The following is a 14,486-nucleotide window of genomic DNA, read 5'->3' as shown; positions in this document are numbered from 1 at the left end:
AAAAAAAAAAAAAAAAAAACACATTTTTCCTTTTTCTTCAGGAAAAGCCCTCCTGAGCAAACACCTGCTCTCCCTACTCCTAGAGGAGAACACATATCGGTCAGTAGGACTGATATAAGCACATTTCTGTCTACATATCAACTCTAAGAAAAGAGAACACGGGGCTGGAGAGATGGCTCAGTGGTTAAGAGTTCTGACTGCTCGTCCAGAGGTCCTGAGTTCAATTCCCAGCAACTACACGGTGGCTCACAACCATCTGCAATGGGGTCTGATGCACTCTTCTGGTGTGTCTGAAGACAGCTACAGTGTACCCATATAAATAAAAATAAATAAATAAATAAATAAATAAATAAATAAATAAATAAATAAAAGAGAGAGAGAACACACAGAGACAGGACAGAAGAATGTCTCACACTGGAGCCCAGGCTGGCCTCAAACTATGTACCCTAGGTTGTTCACAAATGCTGGACAAACACTTGTCTCAGCCCCTCGTATGCTTCAAGGGTTTTGGGTTTTTTCTAAGATTTATTTATGTGTATGGATGTTCTGCCTGCATGTATATTTGTGCATTTTTTTTTCCGAGACAGGGTTTCTCTGTGTAGCCCTAGCTGGTGTGCGCAACCACCGCCTGGCATACCTGTACATTTTTTGTCTGTGTGGCTTTCTCTTGAAAGCCAGAAGAGGGATTCAGGTCCCCCAACTGGATTTACAGCTCTGAGCCTTCATGTAGGTGCTGGAACCACCCAAATCCTCTGCAAGAGGTACAATGTCCTTCAAGAGTATGGTTGACCTTCCGTCAAATGGGCACATTTATTCTTCTCCATTCAAATTTAATTTGAAATTGTAAAATAGATGTGATATCAGGAGGATCTACACTCTCTAGCTCTTACAAACTCTAGGCTAGACAAACTCTAGGGCTAAAATTTTGCTATTATTTCAGAATGATAAAATTTAGAAACTTTTTTAAAATTTTATTTTTTTAATATGAGTGTTTTGCCTGCCTGCCTGTATGTATATATATGTGTGTGTGTGTGTATGTATGTATGTGTGTGTGTGTGTGTGTGTGTGTGTGTATGTATGTATGTATGTATGTATGTATGTATGTACAGCACTTGTATGCTTGGTGCCTAAGGAAGTCAGAAAAGAGCATCAGATACATACCCTAGAACTAGTTATGGATGGTTGTAAGCCACCATGTGGACTCTAGAAATGAAACCTAGAAACCTCTGGAAGAGCAACAAGTACTCTTAAAAACAAAGACAAAGACAGGCAGACAGTCCAAAGACACAGAGAGACAGAGTTTATTATATAGCCAGGTTGGCTCTGACCCCACCCCACCCAACTCTATCCACCCTGGATCCTTTGCCTCTCAAGTGCTGGGATTACCTCCCATAGCTTGCTTATCAACACAATAATCCCTTTTAAAATAAAGTAACGGGTACAATCAACTCATAGCAAATCGGGTATATCTCTAAGACAGTGGTTCTCAACCTTCCTAATGCTGTGACCCTTTAATACAGTTCCTCATGTTGTGGTGACCCCCAACCATAAAATTATATTTATTACTACTTCATAACTGTAATTTTGCCACTGGTTATGAATCATAATGTAAATATTTTTGGAGACAGGTTTGATAAAGGGGCCGTGACTCACAGGTTAAGAACTGCTGATTTGCCGGGCATGCCTTTAATCTCAGCACTTGGGAGGCAGAGGCAGGCAGATTTCTAAGTTTGAGGCCAGCCTGGTCTACAGAGTGAGTTCCAGGACAGCCGAGACAGAGAAACCCTGTCTCAAAAAAACTAAAAAAAAAAAAAAAAAAAAAAAAAAAAAAAAAAAAAAAAAAAGAACTGCCGGATTTAAAGGCACTGGTTGCTCTTCCAGAGGACTCATGCTTGAATCTCAGCACCGCCATGGCAGCACACAATCTAACTGCTCCAAGGGATCCAAAAACCTCTTCTGGCTTTTTAGGGCACCAGTGATACATGTAGCACAGTCATACAGGCAGCCAATACAATTACATACATAAGATAATAAAACAAGAAGCTTATAAGAGAGAAAAAAATAACCTTGGGCGAGTAAGAATGTTGACCAAGTAAGCTGCCTGCTGCTGACCTGCCAACAATCACCAAGACCCACATGGCAGAAAGTTGAAAGTTGAAAGTTGACCTCTGTAATTATGCACATACACAATAAAAACTCTAAAGTGAATGAGTGTCATTTTTAAAAAGTTTAACTTTAAGGTAAGATGTCACTAGGTTGCCCAGGCTGAGCTCAGACTGACCGGCCAGAATACAAACTCAGCCTCCCCAGTTGATGGGGCATGCACTGTGCTTCAGCTCACACTATGTACTTTAAAAGCTAAAATAGTTTATGTGTACAGGTGTTTTGCCTGTACATCTGAGTGTGAACCACATGCACACCATTGCATGCACTGGAACTGGAGTCACAGCTGGTTTAAAGACCATGTAGGAGGTGGGACTGAACCTGGCTCCCTAGAAGAAGGCCTGTGCTCTTATCCACTGAGGCATCTCTCCAGCCCCATATACTACATATTTAAGCAAGTTACTATATAAACTACTTTGTACTTCTGCCTGAATATAACGAAGTAAGAACAAGTAGTAACTATTCCTATGTCCCACGGACGCATCTTCTTTTAAAGTCATTTAACGAAAACTCAGAGCACTTAAGATCAGCTGATTTAAGTAGGCAGTTCCAGGATCCAAGACTACACGGTGGGCCCTGTCTCAAAACTGAACTTATAGAATCTGAAAACCCCACTGTCTCTAGTAAAAATCTCTTCTAGAAACCTGGCCAATCTAAAAGGAAAAGTAGCCTAGTTTAGCAAGCTCATGTCAAGTGTGGTCCCTTGGTGTGCCAAATCACTGACTTGGGGCCTGTGAGGAACACAGCCTGCTCTAAAGTGAGACACAGAGATGAGCACTTCAGCAGCAGCAGCCTCTAGGTAGATCTGCTCAGTCAGAGAGCACAGACTCGTTCACAAAGCCTCTAGGTAGATCTGCTCAGCCAGAGAGAGTTGTTCACAAAGCCTCTAGGTAGATCTGCTCAGAGCACAGACTTGTTCACAAAGCCTCTAGGTAGATCTGCTCAGAGCACAGACTTGTTCACAAAGCCTCTAGGTAGATCTGCTCAGAGCGCAGACTTGTTCACAAAGCCCCAAGTACTTTTCTGTTGGACAAGCAAGTCCAAAAGAACAAGAACAATCAGGTTGTCGAGCATACAAAACACCCTCTGTAGCACAGCCTCATACTCAGTAAGCATTCCAAATTGTTCAACAATTTAACTCACCTATCATCCAATCAACAGCTGGCTAGACAATACCACCATTAGCTTATTTCATGAATGTTAACAATCCTGACCACTCTACATACTTCTAAAAACCTAATGCAGCTGGGTGTGGTGATGTACACCTTTAGTCTGAGCATTTGGAAGGCAGGGGCAGGAAGATCTCTATGAATTCCAGGCCAGCCTGGTCTACACAGCAAATTCCAGCCCAGCCCATAGAGCTTGGCCCTCATCCTTCCTGATGCTGTGACCCTTTAATATAGTTTCTCATGCTGTGGTGACCCCAACCATCAAATTACTTTTGTTGCTACCTCATACCTGTAACTTTGCTAATGTTATGGAGCATAATGAAAATATTTTTGAGCCGGGCGGTGGTGGCGCAGGCCTCTAATGCCAGCACTTGGGAGGCAGAGGCAGGTGGATTTCTGAGTTCGAGGCCAGCCTGGTCTACAGAGTGAGTTCCAGACACCCAGGGCTATACAGAAAAACCCTGTCTCAAAAAACCAAAAAGGAAAATATTTTTGGAGACAGAGGTTTCCAAAGGAGTCATGAGAACTACCGCCACAGAGAAATAAAGAGCGGGTCCATGATGGACATGTCCAGAGCTGGTAACCAACAAGCCTCTGCTTCCAGTGCTCTAGCAAGAAGTCCAGGCTTACAAAACGCCAACTGCTCTGGAATCTAAGCGGAAAATTCATTTCCAATCTTGTCAAATAAAAACAGGATTTACTAATGGTTCCCTCTGCAAGTCAATTCTAGAACATACAACAAAAGGTAAACTTCATCTTTAAAAAGCCTCCTGCTTTAGGGCCGGAGGCTTGACTTCCCACACTGGGTCTCACAACCACCTGAAATTCCAGTCCCAGAACACTAGACACAACCATCGTCTGGCCCCAGAATTTAAACTGGTTTTTCTGAGCTACGATGAACCTTTATATTGCTATCCATAGGTGAGAATTAACATGAAATCAAACACATGAGAACAGAATAGTATACGAAGATAGCAACTATTACTGCTGCAAATTATGTTTCCTGATTTATATTTACACTGCAGATAAAAGCCAGTTTCTTTTTTTGTTGTTGTTTTGTTTGTTTGTTTTTTGTTTTTTTTGTTTTTCTGAGACATGGTTTGTCTGGATACCCCTGGCTGTCCTGGAACTCACTCTGTAGACCAGGCTGGCCTCAAACTCAGAAATCTGCCTGCCTCTGCCTCCCAAGTGCTGGGATTAAAGGCGTGAGCCACCACTGCCCAAGCCAGAGCTTCTTAAAAGCTAGGACGCAGTGGTCCACATAAATTTAATCTCAACACTTGGGAGGCAGAGGCAGGTGGGTCTACATAGGTAGAAGACAACCTGGTCTACGTAGGTAGTTCTAGGCCAACTAGTTATATGATGAAACCCCGTCTCAAAAAGGAGCCCAAGCTCCCCAGCACCCACCTACACACCCCCACACCCACCCACACTTGCTCACCCCCACACCCACACATATACACACACCCACACACACACACACAATCATACGCACACAATGCAAATATATTCTAGTCATAATAGCCAATGACCACCAACTGGTGAAAGATTTTTTTTTTAAAAAATCATGATACATCTGATGAAATACTAATTAGCAATAAAAAGAAATGAACCATTAATACACTTTAAAACACAATCTCAAAAGTATTATGCACCTGGTAGCAGTGAAGCATTGTGGAGAAACAATGGCAGGCAGATCTCTGAGGTTGAGGCCAGCCTGTTCTACAGAGTGAGTTCCAGGGTGGTCAGGGCTACACATTAAAACCCTATCTCAAAAAACAAAAACAAAAAAACCTAAATAAATAAGATAATTAATTTAAAGTGACTGGTCAGGGGGCTGGAGAAATGGCTCAGCAGTTAAGAGCACTGACTGTTCTTCTGAAGGTCCTGAGTTCAATTCCCAGCAACCACATGGTGGCTCACAACCATCTGTAATGAGATCTGATGCCCTCTTCTGGAGTGTCTGAAGACAGCTACAGTGTACTTACATAAAATAAATAAATAAATATTTAAAAAGTAAAAATAAAAATAAAGTGACTGGTCAATGATGACAAGTATCTTTTTTTTTTTTTTAAGATATATTTACTTTATTGGAGTACACTGTAGCTGTCTTCAAACACACCAGAAGAGGGCATTGATCCCATTTCAGATGGTTGTAAGCTACCATGTGGTTGCTGGGAATTGAACTCAGGACCTCTGGAAGAGCAGTTAGTGCTCTTAACCACTGAGACATCTCTCCAGCCCGATGGCAAACACCTTTAATCCCAGCACTTGGGAGGCAGAGGCAGGCGGATTTCTGAGTTCGAGGCCAGCCTGGTCTACAGAGTGAGTTCCAGGATAGCCAGGGGTACACAGAGAAACCCTGTCTCGAAAAAAACCAAAAACCAAAAACCAAAACTAAAACCAAAACAAAACAAACAAACAAACAAACAAAAAAGATAAGAAAGGGCCTACTGAGATGGCTCAGCGGGTAAGAGCACCAACTGTTCTGAAGGTTCTGAGTTCAAATCCCAGCAACCACGTGGTGGCTCACAACCATCTGTAATGAGATCTGACGCCCTCTTCTGGTGTATCTGAAGACAGCTACAGTGTACTTATTATCTTTGGGCCCCAAGCAAGCGGGGTTGACCAGAGCAAGCAGAGGTCCTAGAAAAGTCAATTCCCAACAAACAGAAGAAGGCTCATAACTATCCATACAGCTACATACAGTTTGTACTCATATGCATAAAATAAATAAGTAAATCTTAAAAGAAAAAGAAAGGCAGAAAATTTTAAAAAAGAAAGAAAGAAAAGACAAGACAGGCAGGCAAGCAAGCAAAGCATCCTGTTACACAGAAGTCGGACACAGCATGGCACCCACAACAGAACTCACAGCTGTAAGAAAGCTGAAGCACAGGGGCGAGTTTGAGGCCAACCTCAGCTACATTGTAAGACTGTCTTAAATTTTTTTAAAAGTTATATATTTTATGGTTCCACTTACAAAAAAAGGTAATGATAAAGGGATAGAAATGAGCCAGTGCTTGCTAAGGGCCTGGGGAATGAGAAGGAAAGGGCTATAAAAAGCCACAAGAGACCTTTCTGGGAGGTGGAAAGGTTTTCGATCTTGACTGTGGTTGTGGCCACATAACTGTCTCTGTCAAATTCATCAGACTGTCCATTTAAAACATGTTGATTTTGTATGTCCACAACCCCGAGCTTCAGAAGAGAAGAGCTTCTCAACAGGCAGAAAGCTCGCTCTCACTCCCTGCTGTATTTTCAGGCAAGTGGCAAAAGTCTTAAAAAACTTAAGTTGCACAGTAATGACAGGTAAGGGCAGGCTATGCTTAAAGTGAACATGAGAAGTCCAGGTGACACAGGCCCCACATGGAGAACATGACAAGGTGAATTAGTGCAACCAGTTGGGATGTGGCATAAGCTCTTGATTTTAGCAACACTGAAACCTCAGATACATTAGGAATAAGGCATCCTTCACATCCTAAGGTTTTCTTTCTCACTCAGTGGTGCTAGGGACTGAACTGGGACATCACATAGGAGACGATCACTCTATCACTGAGCCACACCTCCAGCTCTTAAGTTGTTTTAAAAAACAAAGGTAGCAATTCTAGCACACATAAAATCACAAAACAACTTAACAAATTGACAAAGAACATGTGAAGAATGAGCCACTTCAGTCTAAAATAATCACAAATAACCACCTAAAACCATGCATTCCAGACTAAAAATAGACTTCATCTCCTTGAGTCCTCCCGCCCCCATTGAATTATACTATTAAAGCCAGGCATGATGGAGCATGCCTTTAACCCCCAGCACTTCAGAGGCAGAGGCAGGCAGGTCACTAGCCTACTTAGAGAATTCCAGGATAGACAGAGCTACACAGTGACATGGTAAATCAGGCAGATGGACAGACAGATAATAAAAAGAACTGAAAGAAGACTAAAATGCTATCTTTCATTATCAAAAATCTTCTGTTTCTTATTTCAATTTAGGAAGCACAAGTTCTGGTTTGATTTTGAGTTAAAAAAAAAAAATCAATGATCAAAGCCAATCAATCGATTTACTTGCTTCATTTTTTAGAGTGGCCAAAGAATATGATGATCAATCAGGTCAAAGATAAGTTTCTTCAAAAGAACATAGAGAAGAAAGGTCTTAGGACTCCAAGGTTGGTGAATGTGGCTGTGTCCCCCACTGTAGGGAAACTGAGATAGAAAGCTCCCCAGACAGCACAGGCAACACAGCAAGAACTCTGAAACAAAGAAGGGAGGAAGAGAAAAGAGAAGGAAGGGGAAAGAAAGGATGAGGAAGGAAGAGGAGGAAAAAGGTCTAATCTAAACTCTCCTATTGGGTAATTTTCTAACCTATCTCAAGTGGAAGAACATATACAACTGTATATTAGTACACCACAGAGCTGACTTAGACCAAGGTCTACATAAATAGATTAAATTATCTAATAGCTATCAAGCACGAGTGTCATTCTGAAGATTAAAATGAAGGCATTTGATACCACTAGGTCACCATGTCTAAGGATGGTTTTCAAAGCATGAAAACACCCAGAGCATGAAAGCTTTTCCAAAGAGACAGTATTTTCTTGCCAGCAGTTACCTCATAGCTCCTCATAATGAAAGGCCAGTGAAGTTTCTTTACAAGTTATTTACTAAACGCTTTACAGAGGACAAAGCTAGGCTGGAACACTTTGGAATCCGATGCGGAAGGAGGATTCAAAAAACACTTGGGCAGGTCAAACATTTCTTCAGAAGAACTTCTAGTACACGTTTGTCACTCCCTAACAATGATGCTCCAGAATGTTGCTTGGTTTGGTTGGGTTCTGCAGGTCCTTCCGAACAAAATCCTTTTATACAGATTTGCCGGGTGTGCACACTGGAATGGGCCTGAGAGCTACTCCAAGCCAACCTTTGCAACGGAAGGAAAAGGGCAACCCAGTGGGTGTCCCTCGGCTGGACAGCAGAACAGAGCAGAGCTTCACATATGCTTCTCAAAACACTTAGCCCACTGCTTCCGAACAGATTTAGCTTTGCAAGGACGGGAAGCTACTCCGTGATCAAGGCAGCGGCCCTCCAAAAGAACTACTCTTGTGCGTTCGGGAACTACGGGGGCCCACAAGGATCTCTCCATAGGGCACTTAGTTTTAGCGGTTGTCATTAAACTTAAGTCCCCTTTTAAAGGATGGTCCGTCCACTCGACCCGACTGGATCCTGTTCATCTGCACCAAGGACAGGCAGGCTCTTAACCTGCCCGATATGAGGGGAGAGCTATGTTCAAACACGCACTGGCCGCTGCAGCACACGGACTGGTAATGCTCAGCCGACCGTAAGGACAGCGCGCAGGCCGCCGTACGCGCGCGGCAGGACGGGGCTGCGCCTTGACCCCTGGCCGGAGCATCTGGGCTGGGTTCCCTGCTACCACCCCGAGGGTCTGCCACCCTGCAGCGAGCGCAGTCCACTCACGTTTTCAGTGTCTCGTTCATTCACCGTTGGCAAAGGGGTCCTTGTGGACATCTTACTGCGCTTTGATTCTGCACAACGCCAAGGCGAAAACAAAACCGCCCAGCTCTGGGCGGCGGGCGAGCAGCGGCCGCGAGCCTCCGGGCCCTGCCCTCCCCGGCCGGAGTCTAGATCTCCGGCCTGGCCCGGGCCGTGCGCCCGCGGGCCCCGGGGCTCATTCTCCCCCAGCGCCGGCGGCCGCAGTGGAAGCGGGCCGGCTGGCCGCCGCAAGCCTCAACGCGCCTCAGCGCGCCTCGCGGGCCAAGCGGGCCTCGCGGGCCCCTCGCCTCCTCGCCGCTCGCAGCCGCAGCGCCGCGGAGCTCAGTCCCGGGGGCTCGACACAGCGCGGCCGGCAGCCCCCGAAGAGGCAGCAGCGCAGGAGGATGGAGCGGAGCTGAAGCGCAAGACAGGCCGCCGCGGCCTGCAGGCCCCGACCATGGAAGGGACCGCGGAAGAGGCGCCCACGCCCGGCTGCTTTCCCTTCTCCCGCTCTCTTTCCGCCCGGCCTCGCCCTGCCGGCTACCGCCGCCGCTCCCCGGCACCGCAGGAGCCTTACAGACGCAAGATGGCCGCGCCTCGGCTTCCTCCGCTGCCTCCGGCTGCCGGAAGTGACGCTACTGCCGCCTGGAGTTCCGCCAATCAGCGCGGTCGGAGCTAGCTGCCGGCTGCTGTTGCTAGGGGCGACTCGTCCTGTTGGGTCTGAGGGGGTGGTGCCGTTGGAAAGGACTTGCTTGGTCTCCTCCAGGTCCAGCGGGCGGAGAGTTCCAATGGTCCAGATTGCCTGGGCATCCTTGACCCCTCCGGACCACTAGTGGGCAACCTGTGCCCGACGGCTGGGCTGGCATTTACAGAGTACAGATCTAGACTGTCTGGATTGTACTACACATGAAGATCCTACTGTTTGCAAAAGTTGACTTTTCTTTCCCGCGGCCACGCTGCAAAGGATGGGGAGCTACGGTGGCGAAGCAGCAGTTACAGGTCTAGCAGAAGAGGAAGGAGCCAGGCTCCTGCTTCGTAACCGAGGCATCTAGCATCCAGCCAGAGAACTTTTTTGCCTCTGACTAAGGAGCCGCTGGTTATCGGACCCGGCCCAACTGAATACCCATCCGGATGAAAGAGTGAAGTATGAAATAACAAAGGTAGCACAAAACGATGGGAAGAGGATGAGATCACGCAGACGCCCCCAGGGATCAGTTCCTAAATGCCGGTAGGGGCTTATATAATCAATATTTCTTTCTCTTCCTCTCCCTTTCGCTCTCTCACTCCCTCTACCCTTTACTTTCCCCCCACCCCCTCTCTTTTTCCTTTCTCCTCTCTCGCCTCTGCCTCTCTTGATTTAGTCTTCTGCTATATTGCTATAGGCTTGGGCCAGGCTCAATGGCCTGCAGCTGGAACTCTGAATATGCTGTCTCTTCTAGAAGGCCTGCTCAGCCTGTCACCTCTATGTCTTCTGCGGAAGGAATCCATCGGTACAGAAAGGAGGGCTGTGTGAGGTGGGGTAAGGCAAACTGTTACTAATAGTCCACCTGGCATTGGTTATTCATTAAGCCTCAGTGTGCCTAAGATGGACAGACACAGCATGTGATTTGAACCCCATTCCTACAGCTTTAGAAATGGCTAGACTTGTGAGTGACTAAAGTTTGCTTTAATTCCTCTTATGCTTTATTTGCTTTGTTTGCTTGCTTGCTTTAGTTCTGGTCCCCCAAGACCCCAATATTTTGGTGTATCCTGATTTGTAAAACAACAGATTTTGTTGTTGTTGTTGTTGTTTTGGGTTTTTTGTTTGTTTGTTTGTTTGTTTTTCGAGACAGGGTTTCTCTGTGTAGCCCTGGCCGTCCTGGAACTCACTCTGGAGACCAGGCTGGCCTCAAACTCAGAAATCTGCCTGCCTCTGCCCCCCAAGTGCTGGGATTAAAGGCGTGCGCCACCACTGCCCAGCGAAACAATTGATCTTCAAACACCAGCATCACTTCCCAGAGGTCCCAATATGAAACGAGCCGGGGCCGAGACACATTCAGAACTCCCATCTTGCCATCTTAGGGGTGTGCTCCGGAGGACCAGATGGGCCAATTTAAAATGTTATTCTCTTTCTCCCTTTTTGGTTAAGCAAAGGGCTGGAGAGAAAATCTTCTGAATCAAATGTTTGTTCCACATAGTTCAACTAAAATGCAGGTTGTGATAAATGGACGTGTGCTCCAGAGCTAGGACACCAACGGTGGGCAGGCATCCTATCCCACTTGTGGGTCTAAGTAGGGGAAACTTATAGAAGGAATGCTATATGTTGGAAGATGGAATGATAGCTGAAGAGACAGAGTGATCCCTAGGGCCTATTGGATACAGAAAAGCACAGGGGTGAGAAACAACAGGGTGAGTTCAAGTAAGTTCATCAAGAGCATATGAGAGGCAGGAGCCAGGTAGATTTGGACATGGCATGAAACCAATTCTCCCCTCCACCCTGGGGATTCTGGTGCTTCTACACTGGCTCCTGTTGAATGGGGGAAACCTCCCAAAAGGTTATCAGCCCCCGGTAGGAGCTTTAAAAAAGCCTGTGGGTGCCTGGCAGTGGTGGCGCACGCCTTTAATCCGAGCACTTGGGAGGCAGAGGCAGGCAGAGTTCTGAGTTCGAGGCCAGCCTGGTCTACAGAGTGAGTTCCAGGACAGCCAGGGCTACACAGAGAAAGCCTGTCTCAATAAACAACAACAACAAAAGCCTGTGGACACTTCAGAGCATCCCACAATGGACCAGAGAAGTAACTGGTCACGAGGCTTCCCCCGGGGGACTTCCTCACTCAAGCCACTCATTAAACTCTGAGTCAATGAGTGCCAAAGGCTAGGGGTGAAGATGACAGCACTTCACCTCAAGATGCTTCCTCATCTTCATAAAGTTTGGAATTGAAGCTATTGAAATGTAAACTCATCATAAAGAGCTGGAAGCAGTAGATGCATCTGTGGTCCATGAAAAGGGGAAGGGGACCAGGAGATGGTGAGCCAGGGAAGGACACTGTTTTGTCCAGAGGGGCCTCTGTGCATCTCTGATCTATCAAGGAAGGACGGAGCAATTAAACTTTAAAACGATTGTCTTCATAATCCTTGTTTCCGGCCTGATTCTCCCCCCTCCCCTTATTTTTTTTATTTTTATTTTTTTAGACAGTCTTGCTGCGTAGCTCAGACTAGCCTCCAATTCCTACCCTGCCTCAAGCCTGATGATGCCAAAAGTGCAAGTGTTCACCCCCATCCCGTGCCCAGTTTGTTTCCTGTCTTCCTTTTGAAATAGTTCCTCCCTCGAGCATCATAACAACAAACCCACTGTAATTCAGAAATGCACCCAGGGCTGGGGAGATGGCTCAGCAGTTAAAGGTCTTGGTGCTCAACCAGAAAGATTATTTCTCCCAAAAATCCATGTAAATTCCAGGTGGGCAAAGCAGCTCACTTGTGTTCCAGTGGCTGAAAGACAGGGTCTCTCATTGGTCTAGGGCTCCCCACCAATTAGCTGGCTGCCCAGCCAGCCCCACAGATCTTCCTAGCTTTGCTTCTTCAGCCCTAGGACTACAAGCATAGACCACTACACCTGTCTTATGTACCTGGGTTCTGAGAATGAGGCTCAGGTCCCTGTTGTTGCATGGCTAGCACTTTACATTCTGAACCTCTCTCCAGCACTTGAAAGGCAAGGGGCAGGAAGATCTGTGAGTTTGAGGCCAATCTAGTGTAGAGAGTTCCAAGCCAGCCAAGATGACATAGATGCTGTCTCAAAAAAAAAAAAAAAAAAAAAAAGAAAAGAAAAGAAAAGAAAAAATGACGAGGTCCAGGGGAGATGGCCCAGTGGTAACAAGTACCTACTGGTCTTGTCGAGGACTTATGTCCAGTTCCCTACATCCATGTGACAGCTCACAACTTTCTGAAACTCCAGTTCCAATGGATCCAATGCCCTCTTCTGGCTCTTAGGTGCAAGGCATGCTCCCATATACACACAGAGTCAAAACACACTTAAAATAGTTTTTAAATTTTATTATTTTTTGTTTGTTTGTTTGAGTTTCTCTGTGTAGCAGTGGCTGCCCTGGAACTCACTCTGTAGACCAGGCTAGCCTTGAACTCAGAAATCCACCTGCCTCTATCTCCAGAAGGCTGGGACTAAAGGCGTGTAAAGGCAAAATAATTTTTTAAAATGACATGTTGGGAGAATTTAACAACAGCTAGTAACATTAGCAACATCACCACGTTATGCATGCTCCACAATACTACAATTCTATGCAAAATGTTTACCTGAACATAGGCTGGCAACGTAGCTCATCTGATGAGGGTGCTTGCCACCAAGCCTGTCAACCTGAGTTCAATCCCTAGGAACCCAGTGGAGAAGAACAATGACTCCTGCAAGTTGTGCTCTGATTTCTGCACCTGCCTTGGCGTGTGTACGTGAATATACATAAATGGATAAATTTTAACTTCTTAGTTATTGTTTTGAGATAGTGTCTTACTATATAGCCCTGGCTGGCCTGGAACTTGCTATGTAGACCAGTCAGCCTCATATTCAGAGATCAGCCTGCCTCTGCCTGTAGTGAGAATTTTGATTTCTTTAAAAACCCAGTTATGATATGTGTATGTTTTTTACTTTGATCCCAGGTGTGGGATAAGAGACCGACCGCCTCACAGCGGGTAATTCTGATTTGCCTGGAGCACCAGCAGGGGTGAGGTCCTGGCCAGCTGCCGAGAGTTGAATTCTGGGGATTCTGGAGAGGGCCTAGGAGGCGGCTGCTCCCCTTGCCACTCCCAGTCGCTGCTGTGGAGGTTTATCAAGTGTTCATGAGCAAAGAGACAAGAAGTTGGAGCTATCCTGACGACAAAGACTGGACAGTCCCAGGAACCCAATGCCCCTAATCATCAGGAAATAGTCTATTTTGTTGGCTGAAAGAGGTCATGCCCCTTCCCCTAAAAAAACGTCCTCTCCTACCTAGTGTTGTGGGGTTGAAAAGGTAATAGGTATAAGAACCCAACAAAAAGCCACCAAAAGAAAATTGATGCCAACATCTGCCTCCCTTCTGAAGGTGTTCATTACAGCACCAGGCATTCTCAAAAACTGTAAGGGAGCTGGAAAGAATGCTGAGTAGATATGCTCACTGCTCTCACTGGGGCCAGAGCTGGGGTTAGATATGTCACTGCTCTCACTGGGGCCAGAGCTGGGGTTAGATATGTCACTGCTCTCACTGGGGCCAGAGCTGGGGTTAGATATGCACACTGCTCTCACTGGGGCCAGAGCTGGGGTTAGATATGTCACTGCTCTCACTGGGGCCAGAGCTGGGATTAGATATGTCACTGCTCTCACTGGGGCCAGAGTTGGGGTTAAATATGCACACTGCTCTCACTGGGGGCCAGAGTTGGGGTTAAATATGCGCACTGCTCTCACTAGGGCCAGAGCTGGGGTTAGATATGTGCACTGTTCCCACTGGTGTGTACTGCTCTCACTGGGGCCAGAGTTGGGGTTAGATATGCACACTGCTCTCACTGGTGTGCACTGCTCTCACTGGTATGCACTGCTCTCACTGGGGGCCAGAGTTGGGGTTAAATATGTGCACTGCTCTCACTGGGGCCAGAGTTGGGATTAGATATGTCACTGCTCTCACTGGTGTGCACTGCTCTCACTGGTGTGCACTGCTCTCACTGG

General features: G+C 46.2%; 1 protein-coding gene across 7 annotated transcripts in view; it reads right to left on the bottom strand.

Moving 5' to 3' along the window:
- Positions 1 to 9,424, bottom strand: part of Mark3 (microtubule affinity regulating kinase 3) — a 96,124-nt gene extending 86,700 nt beyond the window's left edge. For 3 of the 7 annotated variants that reach the window (XM_031357402.1, XM_031357397.1, XM_031357400.1), the window contains exon 1: positions 8,795 to 9,294. In XM_031357402.1, the coding sequence (XP_031213262.1) occupies positions 8,795 to 8,845 (51 nt within the window). In that variant the 5' untranslated portion in view covers positions 8,846 to 9,294. Of the gene's footprint in view, positions 1 to 8,794 lie in introns of all 7 variants that reach the window. The other 4 variants (XM_031357398.1, XM_031357396.1, XM_031357401.1 and 1 more) reach the window with 3 other exon arrangements.
- Positions 9,425 to 14,486: the final 5,062 nt, after the last annotated feature.

The sequence above is a fragment of the Mastomys coucha genome, unplaced genomic scaffold (assembly GCF_008632895.1).
Source record: "Mastomys coucha isolate ucsf_1 unplaced genomic scaffold, UCSF_Mcou_1 pScaffold6, whole genome shotgun sequence".
NCBI lineage: Eukaryota > Metazoa > Chordata > Mammalia > Rodentia > Muridae > Mastomys > Mastomys coucha.
This window is presented reverse-complemented; position numbering and strand designations above follow the sequence as displayed.